This window comes from Neoarius graeffei, chromosome 25 (genome assembly GCF_027579695.1).
Source record: "Neoarius graeffei isolate fNeoGra1 chromosome 25, fNeoGra1.pri, whole genome shotgun sequence".
NCBI classification, from domain to species: Eukaryota; Metazoa; Chordata; class Actinopteri; order Siluriformes; family Ariidae; genus Neoarius; species Neoarius graeffei.
In genome coordinates, this window is record NC_083593.1 from 14,486,885 (window position 1) to 14,511,601 (window position 24,717).

Consider the following 24,717-nt stretch of genomic DNA (forward strand, 5'->3'; position numbering starts at 1 on the left):
GATTTACATCGATCTCAAAAACGATCATTTTGGTCTGAAAAAGTCGGAAATCCGCCAATAGGCGGAAAATTCTCATCCCTGATTATAGTAGATCATATAAAAGATATATAAAATAGGAAAGGAAAGAGAAGAATAGAAGACGACACCACTTCTGATGATGCCGAGAGTACGCGCACTCCGAGTTGTGTTTTAGGAATGTTATCTATTATACTCTGAAAGCATTTGCTCACTGCGTCACGTGATTGGCTCAAGATTTTCTATGAAGCTTTGTTAAAGCGTGCACCTGGCGTGCTCTGGTATGTGCAGGCGGATGCGAGTTAGGGAGAGCTCAAGCTCCCTGCTTATCACCACCGAGGTCAGGAAAGGTGGTTACATCATGAGAAGATGCGTAGTTAGGACGAACTCAAGCACCCTGCTCATTACCACCAAGGCCACAGAAAAGCGATTACAACATTGGAAAAAACATCTCTCTCAGTATATTAGGCCACTTGAGCTCAACACACAGAAACACAGAGAACAGGAATGTTCATCCACTAAATTTCCCCTCACACTAGTTACCACAGAACTGATGTGGACTGGATAGTTTTGGTTTAGTGGACTGCTCAGCCCAGCAGTCCTGTTTACAGAGTTGTTTACAAACCTGAGTGACGCTGCTGTGCCCGATACACTCATACCAGCAAAACACATACGCGATAGATCAGACCTGGGCATTTTACGGCCCGCGGGCCACATCCGGCCCTCTGGTTCATTCTGACCGGCCCACGTAAGGTTAATTAGAAATTACAAAATAAACATATTTTCTAATTTTACCTCATGCATGGACTGAATGTGCATTGCTTTTATTTTGAAGTTGTGTTAAAAAAATACGCAATGCGCGCGACATGAACATGACATGAAATCCCACGAAACCTAATCCCGCGATAACTACTTCCGTAATTTGTCCAGACCAACCACAAACTTGTACGTCATCCTTCAAACGGTCCAGCCAATCACATCGTGTGACGTCACCAGCAGGCGCCGGAGCCCGAGCCGATCTGTAGATCTGATTCCTACTTTTTGGTGAATAATCTCATTATTTTTTTTACAAAATATTACATACACAAGTGTCGATATGCCAAATCCCCCCCTTCATGGCCTGCTCTTAAAAGGATAGTTCGGGATTTTTGACATGAATCTGTATGGCATCCCCATCAATAGTGTCGTGCAAACACACTGACCTTACCCCTGACAGCATCCTGTGAGTCCAGTTCTTGTCCAGTTTTGGTCCAGACGAAAGTAGTCCGGCAAGTTTGTTGGGGTCATGAAAGTAAAGCGTTTTTCGTCTCAAAACAGTATGTGTTCAAAAGAGTGATATATTTGCATCACAAAACCGTTGCCAAATAAAAAGTCAGACCTCGAAATCGCTTGGCACTATTTTCTCTCCCTTCTTATCACTGCGCGCTGCCGCCAGGTGACAGCCACGGCTGTTTCATTCATTGTTTACTAGTGATGGGAATTTCGGCTCTTTTGGCTCTTCTTACTATAAGGAGCCGGCTCTTTCGGCTCCTGAGATTTTATTTTTGATTTAAAGGAGTACGCCACCCCCAGATGAAACTGAGTCAGTCCCTGCAGTCCCTAGAGTTGGATGAGTGAGCCAAAGCGTTTTGTAGCTGACCCAGCCATTGCCCTGATCTATAAACGCCCAGGTTAGCTTAGCTTAGCCTAGTCGCTGTAATCCGGCGTGTCCAGCTAGCATGTCGTTGCAAAAGTGAATTAAATAACTCAAGACTTTTTATAATTATTTCTCATGACCTGTACATTCACATCGAGTACACATATCAATGCAAATTAACACGAAGGGATTTACTAGACCAATTTATATCTGGAACTATTTTCAGCCACAGCACAGGCAAAGCACCGCTGCAGGCGCAAAGACACCGCGCAGCGCCTGAAAACGGGTGCGCAGCGCCTGAATACGGGTGCGCAGCGCCTGAATACGGGTGCGCAGCGCCTGAAAACCCGTTTTCAGGCACTGCGCGGTGTCTTTGCGCCTTCCTTTTCCTACCTATTCCTTTAATTGCTGCAATTAACTAGTTAATTCTGATTCTAGTTCTCCTCTCAGTTATAATCTGTCCTGCTTTTGAAAAGATCCTCTCTGGGGGACAGATGCTGCCACTATACACATCCTCCGTGCCATCACGTGTGTAAGCCGTGGATAGAGTGCAGCCTTGGTCTCCCACCAGCTTAGTGGGTTTGCGTTTCGCTGTCACCTGGCGGCAGCGCGCAGTGATAAGAAGGGAGAGAAAATAGTGCCAAGCGATTTCGAGGTCTGACTTTTTATTTGGCAACGGTTTTGTGATGCAAATATATCACTCTTTTGAACACATACTGTTTTGAGACGAAAAACGTTTTACTTTCGTGACCCCAACAAACTTGCCGGACTACTTTCGTCTGGACCAAAACTGGACAAGAACTGGACTCACAGGATGCTGTCAGGGGTAAGGTCAGTGTGTTTGCACGACACTATTGATGGGGATGCCATACAGATTCATGTCAAAAATCCCGAACTATCCCTTTAAGAATGAACTGTCCTTGTTACAAAAATGTCTGAAATATATAAACAATCCTCATGCAAATATACTGTACACATTCATAGCAGAAGTTATCCTTTCATAAACCCCTCGGGGTTTTTTTCCATTTTACATATATTGTATACAAGTTAAGTTTTCTTTTTAGATTATATTTTCAGAGGAGGTGTGATTTTATGTTGTAATATAAAATAATTCTGTTTATGTTTGAATTCAATAAAAAAAAAAAGATCCGATTCCTTCACCGAATCGACTGATGATCATCTGTCAGCTGTGCTTCGCATCTCCACCTCAGACATTCAACCTGACTCTGATGCACTCGTTAAAGACCGACAGAGACTAGATTTCTCTCACTGAACAAATAAAAAACTGAAAAACACCAAATGAGGTGATTAAACTACAACTGTGGGCATCATTATTATAATATGATGTATCTTGCTTGATATTTGGAGTAGAAAGACAATATTGTGATGTCTTGATTGTGTTTTGGGGTGAATGTGACTGAAAAAAAAATGGTGCAAACGTTCACATTTTGTTAACCATTGTTTTGGGAAATTTGATTGAATAAATGACATTTTTTGTAAGACAACCTCGTTTTTTTCCATACTCTTACCAGTCTTAGCAGCTTGTAAAAACAATGTTATTTACTGCTTTATATAAAGAAATACAGGGCGGCACGGTGGTGTAGTGGTTAGCGCTGTCGCCTCACAGCAAGAAGGTCCTGGGTTCGAACCCCGGGTCCGGCGAGGGCCTTTCTGTGTGGAGTTTGCATGTTCTCCCCGTGTCCGCGTGGGTTTCCTCCGGGTGCTCCGGTTTCCCCCACAGTCCAAAGACATGCAGGTTAGGTTAACTGGTGACTCTAAATTGACCGTAGGTGTGAATGTGAGTGTGAATGGTTGTCTGTGTCTATGTGTCAGCCCTGTGATGACCTGGCGACTTGTCCAGGGTGTACCCCGCCTTTCGCCCGTAGTCAGCTGGGATAGGCTCCAGCTTGCCTGCGACCCTGTAGAAGGATAAAGCGGCTAGAGATAATGAGATGAGATGAGATAAAGAAATACAATTAATATTATGCAGAATTTAGTTCAGCCTTTTGGTCCGGCCCTCCACAAAATTTTCTGTTTCTCATGCGGCCCCATGGAAAAAAATAATTGCCCACCCCTGCGATAGATGCTACAGCCATGTTACTGCTGTGCGGAGTATAATTCATCACGCAAATAATATCTGTGCAGCTGCGATCCTGTTGGTTTCATTCCATCCAGCCACAGATGGACTATAAATCAGTAACCGTGTGCATACAAAGTAAACTATATGGCAGGTTTCCCCTGATAAAATGGGCAATGATGTGTTAATAAGGAGCAAGGGACCTCAATTTGCAGGTTACAAATTAAAGCTTACCTGCAAGATGAGAATGAAATAATCAACTGGCTTGCCACGCTGATACAAGTAGTGCTGCTGTGAACGCTTGTCATTTTCGTTGAACCGGAGATCCTGGATGACATCAGGATGCTTGAGGATTCGCAACAAAATCTTGTCCGAGATCTGTAGTGGACTGAAGAGGCTCACCTCTGAGGAAAATAAATGAATAAAATTCATTGTGTGTGTGTGGTTTTATATAGTGCTTGTGCACAAATTATTTGGAAGAAATAAAAAGCCTTTCAGGTGTTTGACCTACGTAAAGCGACCTTGAGTTTGAGAAAGGCGCTACATAAATACAACTTATCATTATTACTTATTAAAATTCAACAGGGAAGATGCAATGAACGCACCAGTCGCCAGGAACCGATGAGCAGCTAAGAGCAGCTGCGAAGAGATCTTCACCTTAGATTCGTTTTCGTGTTTGAAGGCCGAAAAGTCCCTCTTGTTTTTATTCGGGTCCACCTTCTTTCTGTTTCGGTTGTCAGCTGAGAGAGAATGAAGTCAAGCATGAAACTAAATCAATAGGATGCTACTCAATAATAAAGCAAAACGGTTTATATTCGTGCCAACTCACTGTAGAGATCGGACTCGTCCAGGATCTCGGACTTGATGATCTCCTCAATCACGTCTTCCAGCGTCACCAAACCCAGCACTTCATAGAAGGGGTCTCCCTCGCCCTCGTTATTCACCCTCTGCACTATGGCCAGATGAGATTTGCCTGGGAGAGAGTCAGGAAGAAACAATTTAAGAATAAAAGCTTAAAAACAAACAAACAAAAACCCTCCAACAAAGTACTTCTGTATGGTGCATTTGATGGCCTCAGAAAACACTTCACATGGTCAAATTTTGATATCTGGGCTTTCCTGAAATCAAATATCTTTGTCTTGTGCATACCTCAATCAGAAGTAAAAAAAAAAAAAAAATGTTAAAGACTGGCAGCCCCTAAAAGTAAACAAGTTGCATTTGGTTGATAGAAATGCCTCTGCCACCAACAAATCTAGTCCTTATTGTTATTAATTTGAATGCCAGAAATGCTGTTAAAATGTACTTCAAATATGAAGGAAGCTAATGCTGGGCATACACTGTGCGATTTTTGGCCCGATTTTGACACGATTTTCACTCATGCAACTATTTTGGAGATCGGGCCGAGTTTTGGCTCAATCGTGCGTCTCGGATCGTGTAGTATACATGGGGTAACAACAAGCGATTAACATCTCACGACCTCCTCCCGATCGATCGGATGAAAATCAAAACCTGTTTGAAATCCCGAGCATCGCATCCGAGCATCGGATCGTATAGTGTGAGAACAGGAATCGTAAGTTGCGTGCTGTTTACCCCTGCGATTCACTCGTACAGTGTGAGCAGCAGCTGAATACCGCGATTGAAAAAAAAAAAAAAAAAAAAAAAAAAATCGCACAGTGTATGCCCAGCTTAATGGTAGAGAAAAAACAACTCTTTCAGACATCTGACTTTGCTGTGATTTTGACCCTGTTTGGATGAATTTCATCTGCTGGTTACAATGATTTTATTTATATATATATATATATATATATATATATATATATATATATATATACATACACACACACACACAGTAAATCCTCTAATACTGGCCGGGACTCTAATATTGGCCGGTCTCGCTGTCGGAGGAGGTAAATAATGGCCGGACTCTAATACAGGCCGGGGCTATAACCAACGATGTTTCTGAGATCATAGTGGCCTTACACAATCGTTCCGATCTGAAAGACAATTGTGATCAGTGGCGCCGCCAGGCGTACGGCCGTACGCACTAGGCGTACCTTGGGGAGAGAGATATTTTTTTTTAATTATAATTGTTACCTGAATGCTTTGGCAATGCAACATAATTTGAGAGAGAGAGAGAGAGAGAGAGAGAGACGTGTGTGTGCCGGCGCATTTGTGTGCTTCAGGAGTGGGCGGGGTGTGCGTGACCAAGAAAGCTCATTGGTCAATGCAGATATACTTTTCTTGCACCACTGAGATTCTCTCCAGTTTTGAGAAACGGAGACAGACAATCGTCAGTAGTCAGAGCTTGTGCGAGAATTTATTGAGAAGCGAGTCAAAAATGAGTAAACGAACCCTGAAACAAACGAGCTTGTTTCAGACTTTTACGAAAAAGTCCAAAACTAGTGATCCAGGGGTGTCATCTGCTTGCCAGTCCTCTCCAGTATCAGCTAGTAACACGGCACAGGCAGCTTCCACTCCTCCGCAACCGAGCAGCAGTACGCTGCAGCTGGATGCGAGCTCAGTTCCTTTGAGGGAATTGCCTTCATCTACCTCTGAGTTTGAAACTAGCCATACATCCAGTGAATTTCATATAAGAACACCTACATCTCCGCATGTCCCTTACGATCAGAAGTAGATGGTTGCTCCACCTTGCTGACAAATGAGCCATCAGATAGCTTTACTAATGAGCCACGAGTCAGCCCGCTATCACTGACATCAGATTTATCAGACATAGGTAAACTTCAACCAGATGCCTTAAAATGTGCACCGGACTCTGTAAAGCTCAATGTCCTACAGAACCGCTTCAAACCAGACAGAGGGTGGGTGGCTCCTTCTACTCTGATTTTCGGTAAACTCAGAAAAATACCCGAGGAGTTTTTCAGCGAGTCTCTGTACCCCACGTTGCGCTACAGTGTGTGTCAGAGTCATGCGTGCGGTAGTGCTGAGCAAGTTCACTAGATTCTAATCGAGGCTATAAAGAGTTTATTGTTTATTGTCGTGTGTAGTTCACATATGTTGTTCAAATATCAGCCTGTGTTCATGGAAGGCTATTGTTCAATTTCAAGTTAAAGTTCTATCGTTGTTTTGTGTATAAGCCTATAGATCGACTCGTCATAGAAACTGCAGCACGCAGTTTATAGGTTCAAATAGACACAAAATCTCGTTTTTATTCATTCCACTGGTAGTCTGTTTTGCTCAAATAGAAATAGAGGCCTGCCTCTAATTCTGGCCTCCTTCCAATAATGGCCTGGACCAAGATGCACTTGAGTGAAATAAAGGCCCCGGCCTATATTAGAGGATTTACTGTATATATATTTGAGTGATTCCACGCTTATGGGTACTGAAATGGGGACATGAACTTATTTTTAAAAATTCACCTAAAACCATTTCTTTTTTTACCATCAGGTCACAAAACATGTAATCTTTAATGAATGATATGTTAAAAGATAACTTTAATTTTCTGAGATGTAATAAAAACATATTTATATGCCAAAGTCAAGCCTATGAGTTCCAAAATGATGTCTGTTACATTACTTCTGTTACGATTGTCCATCTCGCGTCTGTTACAAATTAATTACAATCTAGCTATATACCATGTTAATCTTATTGAAAGAATGTGTATGTTTATTCTACTACACATGTTTATTAATTATATTTGCTAAAACATCACCTTCCTATGTTTCAAAGAGTAATTCTACATTGTTAAAATTGAGAATATATATGTCCACAACACTTCTGTTACGTTCTGACTTTGGCATATAAATGTTTTTATTACATCTCAGAAAATTAAAGTTATCTTTTAACATATCATTCATTAAAGATTACATGTTTTGTGACCTGATGGTAAAAAAAAGAAATGGTTTTAGGTGAATTTTTAAAAATAAGTTCATGTCTCCATTTCAGTACCCATAAGCGTGGAATCACTCATATATAAACATTCAACCATTCATTTTTGAAATATTAAGCTAACGAGAATTGCGGACAGATGCACAGACACACAAGACGGACGGACAGAGGGACAGACTGCTGGCAAAATTCATAGCTCGACAAAAATAGCCTTGAGTTCCTGAAAATGAACATATAAATAACACCTCTGTATTACAAACAAGAAGAAAGCTATTGAAGAAAAGGTTATTTTCAGACATTTAACATTTCTGTTAAACTGATCCTGCTTGGATCAATTCCAAAATCTAAATCAAGCACAGTCACAATGATAATTCCATATAAATCCTTCAACCCCAAATGAGAAAACGTTAGGATGGTATGGAAAATGCAAATTTAAAAAAAAAAAAAAAGCAGCAATTTCTAAATTTACTTTGACCTGGATTTCATTGCAGACAGTATGAACCCAAAACATTTCAACATCAAGTTCGTGTCCCATACACCCACGGTGTAAGAAGAAGAGAGATACCGCAGGTCATTCATACCTGCTGCTGTCAGACTGTATAAACACCCACAACTTGTAATGTAGCACCAATAACCTGTTTGTCGTTATATTTGCACTACTTCACCACTACTACCTCTGCTATCTCTCATCGATGCAATTATTATGTGCAATAATATATATGTTCAGGGTTCTCCACGGATTGAAAATATAGGGGGGTGGGGGTCAATCGGATGAACTTGAAACAAATTTGCATAAATTTACATATGTCATTTGCATAAAATACTCTCAAATAGTAATCATTTAGAATAGAGGAATCAATTGGACTGGTACAAAACACATCATACATCAAACATCACACACTTACACATCATATTCAGACACATTGTTTGAAATGGAACTGGAAAAAATATTTTTTTATTTAGCAAACTACAAAAAAAAAAAAAGTACAGAAAAGTCTTTGTATTAACTATATTCACACTGCTCCACAAAAGCTGACATTGTTTGAAATGGAAATGTAATTGCAGGCACCACTGGAAAAAATTATTTTTTTAGAGAGTAAAGTACATTGAAAAGATGTTGTTTTAACTATATTTACACTGCTCCATGGCTATATTTACACTGCTCTATGGCTATATTTACACTGCTCCATCCACGTTCACCAGTTAACAGTCTAAGAAGATAAAAAAGAAAAATGACAGTGCAATTTAAACTCATTCATACAGACTCAAGCAAAATGCATTGTAATAGTTACACAGCCTAACATGATCTCTAAAATATGGTTGCACAAAATGCTTTGATATTTGAAAGAAACTAACTCAAAATTACCTGCTTTCCTCTTTTGCTAAACATTAGGGCTGTAACGATACACCCAACTCACGATTCGAATCGCGATTTTTGACCCACGATTCGATACGCCCACGATTTTTTTTTAAATGTTTTTTTAAAGTAGTAAATTTGACTTATTAACATTTACTTACTTACCGTATTTTCTGGACTATAAGCCGCTACTTTTTTCCTAGGTTTTGAACCATGCGGCTTATACAAAGGTGCGGCTATTCTGTGGATTTTTCTTCCACCGCTAGGGGCGCTCTAACCGGAAGTAGAATCAAAAATAAGATAGACGAAAAATCAATGCAAAGAAGAATTAGCAGATCTTTAGCAGATAGAACACGCACGACAAATTACTAACTGGTAATTATTTTCAAATCCAGCGAAGATGATTAAAGTGACTTGTGGTTTCAAACACATGAGAAATGAAGGTAAATAAATACCGGTTATTTTCTCTTGGTTCTGTTCCGTTTTAATCAGCAAAGTTGCTGCCGTGTTAAAAGGCACTGTTCGGAAAGAATCTGTTCAGGTACATACATGTACATTTACAGTACAAAATCGTTCTGTACATGCAGTAAATATCTAATTTTTCAACATAGATATCTGCGGCTTATAGCCCGGTGCGGCTTGTATATGTTTTTTTAATTTTTTTTTTTAAATAGAGCGGATGCGGCTTATATACAGGTGCGCTCTATAGTCCAGAAAATACGGTACATTAACTATTTAATAACAAATAATTCAGACCACTGCAGAGAATGAGTAATATGTATGCAAAAATGAACAAATGTATATCCAAAGATTGTTTTATTTCTCAAAATAATACTGTTGAGCCGGAAGCTCTGTTTTTTTCAGTTCTGAAAAAGTCATTTTTCCAAATCGTGTAAATCCGTTAAGATTTTTTTTGGGGGGGTGGCTCTCTCACTGTCTCACTCTCATAGGGCCAATGATTTTCTGTGATCGTGGAAAACAGATGGAAATTACGGAATTTTTATAGTGAAACATTGCTCGCATGTCAAAATGTAACTGCCGCAGAAGGCTTCCGCCCAAGCAGACATGCCTTCAGTGTTGCCAGATATTGCTAACGTTTTCCACCCCAAAATATGTTCAAAACCAGCCAAAAAGCACCTAAACCTGCCCAATCTGGCAACACTGCATGCCTTTCCGGTCAAGTGATTGTGATTGGCTTGTGGCACACCTAGCCAGCCAATGAACTGCTCGTTTACAGATTCGCTCCCCGCGTCGCAACCAGAATGGCGACCGCTTAAAAGAAATGAATGCTCTGCCAGTGGCGAGTGTGGACGTTGCGTGACTCGCAGAAGATTGTCGCAGGTCGGTGAAAAAACGACTTACTAATAGATATAAAAAAATAAAAGTAATTTAAGTAAGTTTAAAATGTAATTTAAATAAAAAGTAAAGTCTTCATAAATTGAAGTTTGGAAGCGCCTCTGTTTTTGGGCTGAGGAGAAGTTTGAAAGGGTGTACCGCGATTCTGCCTTCTTGTATCACGATACGGATCGTGGCGATACGGATCGTGGCTCTGCGTATCGCGATTTCGATACGCATATCGTTACAGCCCTACTAAACATCCACTTCGAAGGTGATCTTCCTGTTCCTAATGCCTGCCCATAGTTTTGCAGCTTTGTGAAAATCAAACTCCTCTGGTGGAGGCCCCTGGATTGCAACGTTCAGAGCTTCAAGAGCTACAGTAACACTGACAGCCAGGTTAAATCCTCACGGTTTTATAGGCAATATCACGCTTGCCGCACCAACTTTGAACTTTTTGTTTTTATCCTTTATTTCTCTGCCGACAATAACAATCAGTTATCTCGAACTTGGTGTCGATTCACACGTTATTATAAAGGCGTGTTATCTCCCGGTGCAAGAACAATGTATCAAAAACGCCGAAGTGTGAAATGCTTTTCTTAGACTATAATCGTCAGACTGACTAAACTAATTGCTGGTAAATGAGTTTCACACTCGGGTGTTGGAGTACCGACAACGCGACAACAGAGAAAGGCTATCTGTCACAAAGAAAACAAAGAGACGTCTCTTCCTTTTGTAAAGGGGCGGCAGAAATTAAACGGGGGCGGGAATCACAGAAAGGGGGGCGGCCCGCACCTCTAAAACCCCTCGTGGAGAACCCTGATATTATACAGATTCTACCTGGAGCCTCTCAATAAGGCAACATTTCTATACTTTTTCACGATAGATAATGCAAATAGCCCTCTGTATTTAATCTTTCGTTTGTCTAATTTTTATTTCAGTTTTATTTTGTTATCTGTATGACATTTTCTTGCTACTGTAACACATGAATTTCCCCAATGTGGGATCAATAAAGCGAATCTAATCTAATCTAACAAGCTAAATTAATGGCAAGGAGTCAGAGTTTTTATAAAACAAGATCAGCTGTGAGCTACTGCTCATTTACGTCTCCCCCCCGCTCTCACTTATATCAGAATAAAAGCAATCGAAGGAATAGGACACTTATTATGAATGGTGACTTCAACAAATAATTAACCCTGAAACAAGTCAGTAAAGAGCAGTGTCTCTCCCCAGGGATTTCAAATAGCATCCTGATAAACTGCCGTTGTGAAACAGCATCAAAATCCGTTATATGTTTTGTAAATACATTCAGTCGGTAAACAGGAAATCGATATGTGACAGACCTGAAAACGGTAGACATGGCATAGAACCCTAAGCTGAAGCTCGGCACCAAATATCAAGCAGTTGTGATTTGCAGTTGCTGAGAAAAATGCTACGAAAATTTTTGTAAATCCACCGTGTGTTTCTTAAAGGAGTACGCCACCCCCAGGTGAAATTGAGTCAGTCCCTGCAGTCCCTAGAGTTGGATGAGTGAGCCAAAGCGTTTTGTAGCCGACCCAGCCATTGCCCTGATCTAGAAACGCCCCGGTTAGCTTTAGCTTAGTGTAGTCGCTGTAATCCGGCGTGTCCAGATAGCATTGTCATTGCAAAAGTGAATCAAATAACTCAAGATTTTTTATAATTATTTCTCATGACCTGTACATTCACATCGAGTACACACATCAATGCAAATTAACACGAAGGGATTTACTAGACCAATTTATATCTGGAACTATTTTCGGCCACAGCACAGGCAAAGCACCGCTGCAGGCGCAAAGACACCACGCAGCACCACAACTTCCGTCAATACACCAGAGAACTTAGTAGTCACGCTGGTGTATTGACGGAAGTTGAGGGTTTTCAGGTGCTGCGTGGTGTCTTTGCGCCTGCAGCGGTGCATTGCCTGTGCTGTGGCCGAAAATAGTTCCAGATATAAATTGGTCTAGTAAATCCCTTCGTGTTAATTTGCATCGATATGTGTACTCGATGTGAATGTACAGGTCATGAGAAATAATTATAAAAAATCTTGAGTTATTTGATTCACTTTTGCAAATGACATGCTAGCTGGACACGCCGGATTACAGCGACTACGCTAAGCTAAAGCTAACCGGGGCGTTTCTAGATCAGGGCAATGGCTGGGTCGGCTACAAAACGCTTTGGCTCACTCATCCAACTCTAGGGACTGCAGGGACTGACTCAATTTCACCTGGGGGTGGCGTACTCCTTTAACTACATTCAGTCGGTAAACAGGAAGTCAATGTGCGACAGACCTGAAAACGGTATAGAACCCCAAGCTGAAGTTTGGTACCAAGTGGCTATGATTTGTGGTTGCTGAGAAAAAGGTTGTGTTTCAGACGGACAGAGATACGGATGGATGGACAGAGGTAAACCAGTATACGGCCCCCCCCCCTCCTTCGGAGCGGGGGTATATAAACCAATTGGGGAGAAAAAAAAATGTATAAAAAAAAAAAAGGAAAAAACACCGGCCATGTATGTAATGTAAGTACACAACAAAATAAGAATGGAACTTAAATAAGAGTAGTACTTCAGGTGAAGTACAAATATTGCACTAATAAAATGCTGGCAACTGAAATAGAAATATTGCACCAGATAGTGAATGTTATTTCACAGCATAACAAATAACGAGGATGGGATGGTGTGTGTAAAAGTAACCAATAAATGACAAAAAATAAAAATAAATAAAAACCACCACACACAGGCTATGAACATAATGGTAACACAACAATCATGAGAGTCAGACACGAATAAGAAAATACTTGCAAATGAAAAGGATATTGTCCCAAATATTAGTATTGTTACACAGCATAAGTCGATGATGGCAATGTGATGCGAATAAAGTGACAAAAAGGTGATGGTGACATTGAAAAAAACAGTACTACATTACGCCTTGCCGTCCTTGAAAAGTCTGGCAGCAGTTGGGATGAAAGACCTGCGGTAGCGTTCCTTCTTGCACCGTGGGCGCAGCAGTCTGCTGCTGAAGGAGCTGTTCAGAGCGTCAACAGTCTTGTATCGGAGGTGAGAGGTGTTGTTCTCCTCGATGGATTTCAGAGGGCAGTCTAGGACAGGATGGAGCGTGAGATCGACAGGCGGATCGGTGCAGCCTCCGCAGTGATGCGGTCGCTTTACTGGTCCGTCGTGGTGAAGAAGGAGCTGAGCCAAAAGGCGAAGCTCTCAATTTACCGGTCGATCTACGTTCCGACTCTCACCTATGGTCATGAGCTTTGGGTAATGACCGAAAGAACAAGATCGCGGATACAAGCGGCCGAAATGAGTTTCCTTCGCAGGGTGGCTGGGCGCTCCCTTAGAGATAGGGTGAGAAGCACAGTCACTCGGGAGGAGCTCGGAGTAGAGCCGCTGCTCCTCCACATCGAGAGGAATCAGCTGAGGTGGCTCGGGCATCTTTTTCGGATGCCTCCTGGATGCTTCCCTGGGGAGGTGTTCCAGGCATGTCCCCCCAGGAAGAGGCCCCGGGGAAGACCCAGGACACGCTGGAGGGACTATGTCTCTCGGCTGGCCTGGGAACGCCTCGGTGTTCTTCCTGAGGAGCTGGCCGAGGTGTCTGGGGAAAGGGAAGTTTGGGCTTCCATGCTTAGACTGCTGCCTCCGCGACCCGGTCCCGGATAAGCGGAAGAAGACGAGAGACGAGGGACAGTCCAGGACAGAGCTGGCCCTTTTCACCAGCTTATTAAGCCTTTTCCTGTCCCTCTCAGAGCTTCCACAGCCCCAACAGACCACGGTGAAGAAGATGGCAGATGCTACCAGTGTCGTAGAATGTCCTCAACAGTGTCTTACACACTCTGAAGGACCTCAGTCTCCTCAGCAGGTGGGGACGACTTTGACCCTTCTTGTACGAAGCATCTGTGTTGGTAGTCCAGTCCAGTTTATTGTTAAGGTGAACACCGAGATATTTATATTCTCCTCATGATCTCAGTGTCCGTACCCAGAGTGTTCACTGTGGAAATCAATCACCAACTCCCTTGTCTTGCTGGCATTGATGAGGAGGTTGGTATTTCCACACCAGCTGACAGTCACCGGTGACCCCTCTGTGTTCCTGTTCATTCCCCTCTGACAGACATCCAACAACGGCTGTATCGTCGGAGAACTTCTGGAGATGGCAGGTGTGGGTGTTATATCTGAAGTCCGAGGTGTACAGCGTAAAGAGGAAGGGGGAAGATTACTGTACCCTGGGGGGCTCCTGTGCTGCAGACTACTATGTAAGACGCACAGTCTGGCATACTGTGGGTCTGTTAGTGAGGTAGTTGATGGTCCATGAAGCCAGGTGACCATCAACTCCAGCTCCTTTCAGCATCCCCCTGAGCAAAGATGTCTGAATCGTGTTGAAAGCACTGGAGAAATCAAAAAACGTGACCCTCACAGTGCTTCCAGCGTCCTCCAGATGTAACAGGGATCTGTGCAGCATCTAGATAAGGGCATTCCCCACACTAATGCCTGGTTGGTACGTGAACTGCAGGGGGTCTAATTCCGCACTCACGGGGGGTCTGAGGTGGTTGAGGATGATCCTCTCCATAGTCTTCATCAAGATTCATGTTTTAACTGTGAGAAGGAATGGCAACATTATATAGTGGTAAACGCTTTACCATCCCAACTTTTTTGGAAAGGTGTTGCAAGAATCAAAATTGAAATAAGGGTTTATTTTGAAAAAAACAAACAAAAAAAACAACAAAACTCATGAGGTAAAACATCAAATAATGTCCAATTGTATTGCTTTTTCAGTGCAATGCAGGTCAAAGATTATTTACAAATTATGGTTTTCAGTTTTAATTTCAACTGCAATACATCATCCCAACATTTTCGGATTTGGGGAGGGAGGGATGGCTGGATGGACGGATGGATATTCAGCCACTTATTCTTGAGATGGTGTGCTAAAGAGAATCTCTGAAGGACAGACAGATGATGCACTCAGTGGCAGAGGCATAATAGGAGTCATCAGGAGATGATATATCCCCCCCCGGCCCCCACATGAAACCCCACTCCAAATTTTCTTAAGTTGAATTGGTTGCCATGGAAAAATAGGGGGGGTTGGAATCACAGAAATCCCAAGATGTCAAAAGGCACAACTCCTCGAGTCACTTAACATAACCGAGGTTTCATGAAAAAAAAAAATTCCTAATAGTTTTTGATTTATGCTTTCTCGCCCTCTCTGATGAGGAGGAGTTTGCTGACAGGTGAGAGATTGACTATCTGGTATCCTGGTGCAGGCAGAACAACTTGGAGTTTAATGCTCTAAAGACAGTGGAGATGATTGTAGACTTCAGGAGGAGCTCTGCCACACCCTCCCCCAGTAACCCCTGTGGAGTATTTCCACTTCCTGAGCACTATAAATCACCCAGAACCTTAAATGGGAGACGTATACCTGCTCTCTCACCAAGAAAGCACAGCTGAGGATGTACTTCCTGTGGCAGTTGAAGTTTGATCTGCCAAAGACAATAATGGTGCACTTTTACACCACTATCACTATTTAGGTGGTGTTTACATTAGACCGTATCAGCGGATCATCAGATTAATGTTTTTAAAACGATTCGCGTGCACACAGCAACGCCAATACACGATTCGCGTGCACACAGCAACGCCAATACACGGACACGCTCGGCTCCGCAGGCATCCTGCGCTCCAAATCACTCCGCCCTGAACAGCGAGTGCCCTCTGGAGGGTGCGCACTCCGGCCCTGTGCAGCTCACAGAGCGTGCGAGTGAAGTGCACGAGCAGTGATTCGGGACAAATAGCAGGAAGTGAAAGTCCGCGCTGTTTTTCAGCAGTCGTGTCACATGACCAACGTGGCATGACCAACGCCAGCGAATCAGGAAGGTGGATGTCACAGTGACGTTGTCCAATGACGACGTCAGCACGTGGCATGACCAACGCCAGTGAATCAGGAAGGTGGATGTCACAGTGACGTTGTCCAATGACGACGTCAGCTAGAGCTCAGCACAGCGTATCCTCGTTTCTCAATGTTTACACAGCACCGGATCAGATACGTACTGGGTTGAATACGTGGGCCCTGGCGGATTCAAGTTGTTCCGCCTGTGGAGTCGTTTCCCGGCGTTTTAATGTGAACGGACAGTGCATCCACGACGAAAACGAGACGGATACGGTCTAATGTAAACACCACCTTAGTACGCTGCTGCCACTGCCAGGGACGAGGGCAGACTGCAGCGTTCTGCTGAGAGGACGATTGGCTGCAACCTTCCGTCTCTTCAGGACCTGTACGAGTCCAGGACCCTGAGGAGAGCGGAAAGGATTGTAGCCGACCCCTCTCACCCCGGACACAAACTTTTCAAACCACTCCCTTCTGGTAGGAGGTTGCGGTCCATTAGAACCAAAACCTCACGCCATAAGGCCAGTTTTTTCCCCCCACTGCAGCTGGCCTCATCAATAAGGTCTTTCTGTAACATTAATGCACTTTGTCTCTGAACTGCCATTTTGCACATTTCAAGGCCATGGTCATACATCTCCATTCAGGCACACACTGTACAGCTTGGTTATTGACTTAGCCCATTACACACATTCTCTTCCTCTCACGCACTCTTATCATGTCTCTTCTCCATCTTCATCATGTGACCCATTTTTGCACATCCTGAACATACTGTACAGCTTGGTCTCCAACAACTCATCCGCAAACCCCTGAAATATGTCCACTTTTCAAATCTGTACATTTCAGATTCTTCTTTTTTTTTATTCCATGTATACTGTTGCTTTTTGTCTTCGCTAAATTCTTCTATTTTAACTGTTCAAGCACCAAAGCAAATCCCTTGTATGTGAGAATGTACTTGGCAATAAACTTGATTCTGATTCTGAACTTGTTCTTGATTCTAAGATTCCTGTTCTTGGCTGGCAGGAGTGGAACCTAATGTGGTCTTCTGCTGTTGCATGCCAAGATGCTTTTCTGCTCACCATGGTTGTAAAGAGTGATTACATGAGTTACTATATCCTTCCTGACAGCTCAAACCAATCTGGGGTGGGTTTCCCGAAAGCCTCTAAAGGCCAAGAGTATCCAAGTACCTCCTAAGATCCATCATCAAGCTAACATGGTTTTCCCGAAGAACATCATGGCCCAAGTAGTCCTTTAGTTTGCTCTGAATTTACGAGAGACCCGGACCACTCTTTCAAAACAAAGAGCGACTCGCTCACAGCCAAATACACATGCGCTTCTGAGGGACTCTCAGAGTCAACGGGGGGAGGAAAAAAAAACACTCTTGGAATAAAAATATAAACAGATAATAGTAATAATAATAATAATGCCCAAAAATGTAAAATAATTTCAATTATTAATTACCACATTATATACAACCCCGATTCCAAAAAAGTTGAGACAAAGTACAAATTGTAAATAAAAATGGAATGCAATCATTTACAAATCTCAAAAACTGATACTGTATTCACAATAGAACACAGACAACATATCAAATGTCGAAAGTGAGACATTTTGAAATTTCATGCCAAATATTGGCTCATTTGAAATTTCATGACAGCAACACATCTCAAAAAAGTTGGGACAGGGGCAATAAGAGGCTGGAAAAGTTAAAGGTACAAAAAAGGAACAGCTGGAGGACCAAATTGCAACTCATTAGGTCAATTGGCAATAGGTCATTAACATGACTGGGTATAAAAAGAGCATCTTGGAGTGGCAGCGGCTCTCAGAAGTAAAGATGGGAAGAGGATCACCAATCCCCCTAATTCTGCGCCGACAAATAGTGGAGCAATATCAGAAAGGAGTTCGACAGTGTAAAATTGCAAAGAGTTTGAACATATCATCATCTACAGTGCATAATATCATCAAAAGATTCAGAGAATCTGGAAGAATCTCTGTGCGTAAGGGTCAAGGCCGGAAAACCATACTGGGTGCCCGTGATCTTCGGGCCCTTAGACGGCACTGCATCACATACAGGCATGCTTCTGTATTGGAAATCACAAAATGGGCTCAGGAATATTTCCAGAGAACATTATCTGTGAACACAATTCACCGTGCCATCTGCCGTTGCCAGCTAAAACTCTATAGTTCAAAGAAGCCGCCGTATCTAAACATGATCCAGAAGCGCAGACGTCTTCTCTGGGCCAAGGCTCATTTAAAATGGACTGTGGCAAAGTGGAAAACTGTTCTGTGGTCAGACGAATCAAAATTTGAAGTTCTTTATGGAAATCAGGGACGCCGTGTCATTCGGACTAAAGAGGAGAAGGACGACCCAAGTTGTTATCAGCGCTCAGTTCGGAAGCCTGCATCTCTGATGGTATGGGGTTGCATTAGTGCGTGTGGCATGGGCAGCTTACACATCTGGAAAGACACCATCAATGCTGAAAGGTATATCCAGGTTCTAGAGCAACATATGCTCCCATCCAGACGACGTCTCTTTCAGGGAAGACCTTGCATTTTCCAACATGACAATGCCAAACCACATACTGCATCAATTACAGCATCATGGCTGCGTAGAAGAAGGGTCCGGGTACTGAACTGGCCAGCCTGCAGTCCAGATCTTTCACCCATAGAAAACATTTGGCGTATCATAAAATGGAAGATACCACAAAAAAGACCTAAGACAGTTGAGCAACTAGAATCCTACATTAGACAAGAATGGGTTAACATTCCTATCCCTAAACTTGAGCAACTTGTCTCCTCAGTCCCCAGACGTTTACAGACTGTTGTAAAGAGAAAAGGGGATGTCTCACAGTGGTAAACATGGCCTTGTCCCAACTTTTTTGAGATGTGGTGTTGTCATGAAATTTAAAATCACCTAATTTTTCTCTTTAAAATGATACATTTTCTCAGTTTAAACGTTTGATATGTCATCTATGTTCTATTCTGAATAAAATATGGAATTTTGAAACTTCCACATCATTGCATTCCGTTTTTATTTACAATTTGTACTTTGTCCCAACTTTTTTGGAATCGGGGTTGTATGCAATGCTTAATGACAATACAATATTTTAAACATTTTATATTTCATTGTTTTTTGGTAAAAAACGAACACCATGTGACTTCATCGACTAGATTTAGCAATTACTAATGCCTGTATCAGGGACGTACATGTATTGCAAAGAAGAGCTTCTTAATGTTGCTATTAAGACTCCTTCTTACGAGTGAGTTCAGGAAAACCACGTACAGAGACAAAGTTCGTTGCTGAAGAGAGTCTCTCAACTCTCTCTTTAGCCCTAAAGGGCGACGTTATCAGGAAACCTATCCCTGGTCATTTTCCTCGGACCTCTCTTACCAACAAGGCGTTTGTTTCCACCCACAGAACGGTCACTCACTCACTCGATGTTTTTTTTTGTTTTTCGCACCACTCTGTCTGTGTAAACTCTAGAGACTGTTGTGTGTGAAAACCCCAGCAGTTTCTCTTTGAAATACTCAAACCAGTCCATCTGGCTCAAACCAACACCCATGCCACAGTCAGTGCGTTTACATGCACATAGAGAAAATCGAATTTCTGCCGTTTTTTGACTGAAATCGAAGCTCTAAATGGCATATAAACACCTTAGTTCGGCTGAAATTGAACCGAACTTGATTTATCGCAATCGAGCTACACGACCTAGATTATGCGATTTTAGCCGAGCTACTTAGTGCATGTAAACCCTATCGAGCTACGTAGTCGAGCCGCTTACTTCAGCACTGCCCCTTCCGGAAGTGACGAGTGACGAGACCACAAGCGGGAAACACAACAGCCTCGGTCGGCATGACAACGAATCATGACAACGGCATGAATCTTTTCTTTTTGTGGCATTGTTTGCACTGTTAAAATTTAGCTCACTTACTGTATCACCAAATACATCTGTACAGCTGTTGCATAGCTGTGAATTGTGTACATAAACAAGTCATTGTATTTGTGTGTGTGTATACACATGTCCAACATCTGAAGAATGTCAATAAAAACAAAACAATTGAACTTTTTGTGTGTTTATTAAGACATAAGTTAAATTGTAAGCAAAAAAAAAAAAAAAAATTTTTTGTAAGCAAAAAATGGACTTTAGAAAAATATTATTGTGCAAAATAAGTTGTCTTACAAAACAGTGGCCTGCGCCGGACAGTTTGTAGCCATACAGTCTGTTAGAGCAAGCCTAACAGCTTGAACACGGAACTGCCAGTGTTGCCAGATTGGGGGGTTTTAAGTGCATTTTGGCGGATTTGAATGTGTTTTGGGCTGGAATACGTCAGCAGTATCTGGCAACACTATAGCTCTTCTTCATGACGACAACCGGAAGTGTACCAACACGATGGGGCGTGTAGCGCCACGTGTGGCTCGGGTGCACAATGCACCTTGCACAATAGCCCGATTTCACTTGTGCATATAGGATTGGATTTCTCTGGCACCCCTGCTGGGACCCTTTGCTCGATTACTGACAGTAGCTCGATTTGGATGTGCATGTAAACGTACTGACAGAAAGAAAGTCACACTTTGAGATCACAATTTTTTCCCGTTCTGATATTTGAAGTGAACGTTAACAGAAGCTCTTGATTTGTGCATGATCTTATGCATTGTGCTGCTGTCAAGGGACTGACCATGAGGTACTAGAGTACTGAAACTGTATATCCTCACAGGCATTCAAGGGCATATTCGGGTCATGTAACGACATAAACAAATGCTTGGAAGAATGAAAACACAGAAAGCCAAGTTTGGGGATTTGATAGCAGCCTCCTCGGTCATATATTCCATTTCACTACAGTCAACTCACAGCAAAAAAAAAAACAAAACACCCAAAATCAGCATACTTACTACTCCTCAAAGTTTGCGTCGTTTTCCCCAAAACAAACATGGAGCTAATTCAGGACTACCCAGATTTCTCAGCAGATTATCGAGACAGCATTTTCCCATTCATTCACTCACCTATTTTTTTTTTTTTATCAGATATCGAACAGACGCACGTAATCCAAGACGTGGTCCTTCTGGGAGGTCACTGCAGTGACTGCAGAAAGCCCCAAGAGCTTTGCCACAATCAAACCAGAGTCAATGGACAGATTTTGATTATGGATGAGATGTTCGAGAACCGTAATAATACATGTGACTTAGTGTAAGAGGCCAACACAGAACCATAGTACTTACGGTATATAATATGCATTTGAAGAAATATTTCACCAGAGCACAATATCATAAATGCTTAACCATGACGCTGTTGTCAGAGTGACTGCAAATGATGACAGACATTTCACTGAGGAATTGAACACGCATCTCATCTCATTATCTCTAGCTGCTTTATCCTGTTCTACAGTGTCGCAGGCAAGCTGGAGCCTATCCCAGCTGACTACGGGCGAAAGGCGGGGTACACCCTGGACAAGTCGCCAGGTCATCACAGGGCTGACACATAGACACAGACAACCATTCACACTCACATTCACACCAACGGTCAATTTAGAGTCACCAGTTAACCTAACCTGCATGTCTTTGGACTGTGGGGGAAACCGGAGCACCCGGAGGAAACCCACGCGGACACGGGGAGAACATGCAAACTCCGCACAGAAAGGCCCTCGCCGGCCACGGGGCTCGAACCCGGACCTTCTTGCTGTGAGGCGACAGCGCTAACCACTACACCACCGTGCCGCCCTGGAACACGCATCTATTAAACTTAATTTAATTCGATGTTTACGGCAGCACACAACACTTCTGTGGTTTCAATAATCAACATGATTGCACAAAAACCCTGCAGCGCGAGCTAATACGAAAGCCTCGTGGTTACTGATTCAGCTCCCAAGGTTGTTCCCTCAAAATCGAGCAGATAAGACTGCTGCAATTCAGTTCTGATGCACCTTTCGAGAAAAGAACTTGCTCGCCAATCCCTAATCGTGTACGCGCCCGACGTGAAAACGACTCACCCTTTTTGAACTCTTCTAACATGGCGTCCAGCTTGGTGTCGTGGAAGACAAAGTGGACTGGGTGGTTGTAAAACTTGGTGACCGTTTTAAGTGTCGTGCAGTCGTCTGGATCGACGAAGGCCAAGTCCTTGACGTACAAGATGTCGATGATGTTGGAGCGCTCGTCGTCGTAGACCGGGATGCGCGTGTAGCCGCTTTCCATGATCTCGGACATGGTGTTGAAGTCCAGCACGGCATCGGATTTGATCATGAAGCAGTTGTTCAGTGGTGTCATGATGTCCTCGACAGTTTTGGTCCTCAGCTCTAATGCACCCTGGATCATGTTGAGCTCCTCTTTGACCAAGTCGTTGTATGGCTCGGTCACCTTCAGCATCTCCACCAGCTTCTCCCGGTTGTACACCGTGCCGATTTCCTGGCCCAGAACGCAGTCCAGGAGCTTGCTGATAGGAAATGAGAGTGGGAAGGTGAGGAGCATGAAGAACTTGGTTAACAGAATGGTGTTGGCACCGACAGCCAAACCGTGGCGAGAACAAAGTGCCTGTGGGACAATCTCTCCAAAGATCACGATGCCGACAGTGGAAGCAACTATTGCACCAAAACCGGATCCGATAAGGTCATCCAGCAGGATAGTAAGCGTGGTGTTAACAAGGACGTTACCAAGCAACAAGGAGCAAAGCAAGTAATTGCCCTTCCTCCGAATGGGCTCGATTTTGCGTGCATACCTCTTTTCTTTATCAGTCCCGCAACTCTGCACGATCCGAAGCTCCATCGGATCTAACGCCATGAGCCCCAGATTGAGTCCACTGAACATGCCGGACAGTAAAAGCAAGCATGACACCAGGATGATCTGAAGCCACAGAGGGAGCAGAGAACTTTTCTCCTCCACAACTCGGAACCTCCCGTCGTTCTCGGACAGCACGTGCCACTCGCCTTCCGCACTCTTGATGCAGGCGATGTAGTCTCGCTCGCGCTCGGTTTTGCGGAGCGGCTTCACGTTGACGCTCACCACACCGGATATCCCTCGACTGCTAACGTTCATATAACTTCCCAAGCGAATATCCTGAGTAAAATCCGCACAAGTCCTGTTTACCGAGTCACTCGCATCCGCATCCTCACTGAGCTCCATGAACCGGATCTGAGACGCGGAGTCCGAACTGAGCTGCAGCCCGTAAAACCTGAGCTGGACGCTGCTCTCTTCCGTTACCTGAATAACACCGTCCTCAGTGATGGTGGCCGGTTTGTTGCTCCTCTCCAGTCTCATACCCAGTATCTGGCTCCAGCCAACGCTCGTCATCTCCGTTCGACCCCCCACAGAGCTCCAAAACACTACGACTAAAGTTAGCAAGCAGACCTGTCCACTCCACTCTGCCGCCATGTTTGTTTCGCTCCTCGGCGAAATGCGCGGTGACGTCACGCGCTTCGACATGAGCATTATCCGCGCCTGCGCAAAGCCAAACACGCGCAGGTAATCTCCAGCAAGTGCGGCGCATAGGCTGTCCGAGCTGCGGCTACGATTATCGACACTTTAACCATGTTTTGGCCGTTGCAAAAGTAGAAAAGACTTTAAATACGTAAATTCTGTAGGAATAATTACTCAAATTTCCACTGGAAATTTGAAATAATACATATGAGTTGATTCCCGGGCGGCACGGTGGTGTAGTGGTTAGCGCTGTCGCCTCACAGCAAGAAGGTCCTGGGTTCGAGCCCCGGGGCCGGCGAGGGCCTTTCTGTGTGGAGTTTACATGTTCTCCCCGTGTCCGCATGGGTTTCCTCCGGGTGCTCCGGTTTCCCCCAAAGACATGCAGGTTAGGTTAACTGGTGACTCTAAATTGACCGTGAGTGTGAATGGTTGTCTGTGTCTATGTGTCAGCCCTGTGATGACCTGGCGACTTGTCCAGGGTGTACCCTGCCTTTTGCCCGTAGTCAGCTGGGATAGGCTCCAGCTTGCCTGCGACCCTGTAGAAGGATAAAGCGGCTAGAGATGATGAGTTGATTCCCGGTTACTTAGTGGATCAGATCACGTGACACCGTTCCACAATTATCGACATCCAGATGATTCATCTCATTATCTCTAGCCGCTTTATCCTGTTCTTCAGGGTCGCAGGACAAGTCGCTAGGTCATCACAGGGCCGACACATAGACACAGACAACCATTCATACCCACATTCACACCTACGGTCAATTTAGAGTCACCAGTTAACCTAACCTGCATGTCTGTGGACTGTGGGGGAAACCGGAGCACCCGGAGGAAACCCACGCGGACACGGGGAGAACATGCAAATTCCGCACAGAAAGGCCCTTGCCAGCCACGGGGCTCGAACCCAGACCTTCTTGCTGTGAGGCGACAGTGCTAACCACTACACCACCGTGCCGCCTCATATTATAATACTCATTCTCATTATCTCTAGCCGCTTTATCCTGTTCTGCAGGGTCGCAGGCAAGCTAGAGCCTATCCCAGCCGACTACGGGTGAAAGGCGGGGTACACCCTGGACAAGTCGCCAGGTCATCACAGGGCTGACACATAAACACAGACAACCATTCACACCTACGGTCAATTTAGAGTCACCAGTTA

At 43.6% G+C, this 24,717-nt stretch overlaps 1 protein-coding gene across 2 annotated transcripts in view; it reads right to left on the reverse strand.

Moving 5' to 3' along the window:
- The window catches only part of LOC132873426 (metal transporter CNNM4), a 77,077-nt gene extending 53,525 nt beyond the window's left edge, over positions 1-23,552 (reverse strand). Inside the window, exons 1-4 of one of the 2 annotated variants that reach the window (XM_060908971.1) lie at positions 22,145-23,552; positions 4,558-4,701; positions 4,334-4,468; positions 3,963-4,132 (exon numbers count right to left, since the gene is read on the reverse strand). In XM_060908971.1, the coding sequence (XP_060764954.1) occupies positions 3,963-4,132; positions 4,334-4,468; positions 4,558-4,701; positions 22,145-23,519 (1,824 nt within the window). In that variant the 5' untranslated portion in view covers positions 23,520-23,552. The remainder of the gene's footprint in view (positions 1-3,962; positions 4,133-4,333; positions 4,469-4,557; positions 4,702-22,144) is intronic. The other variant, XM_060908970.1, reaches the window with a different exon arrangement.
- Between the last annotated feature and the right edge of the window lie 1,165 nt (positions 23,553-24,717).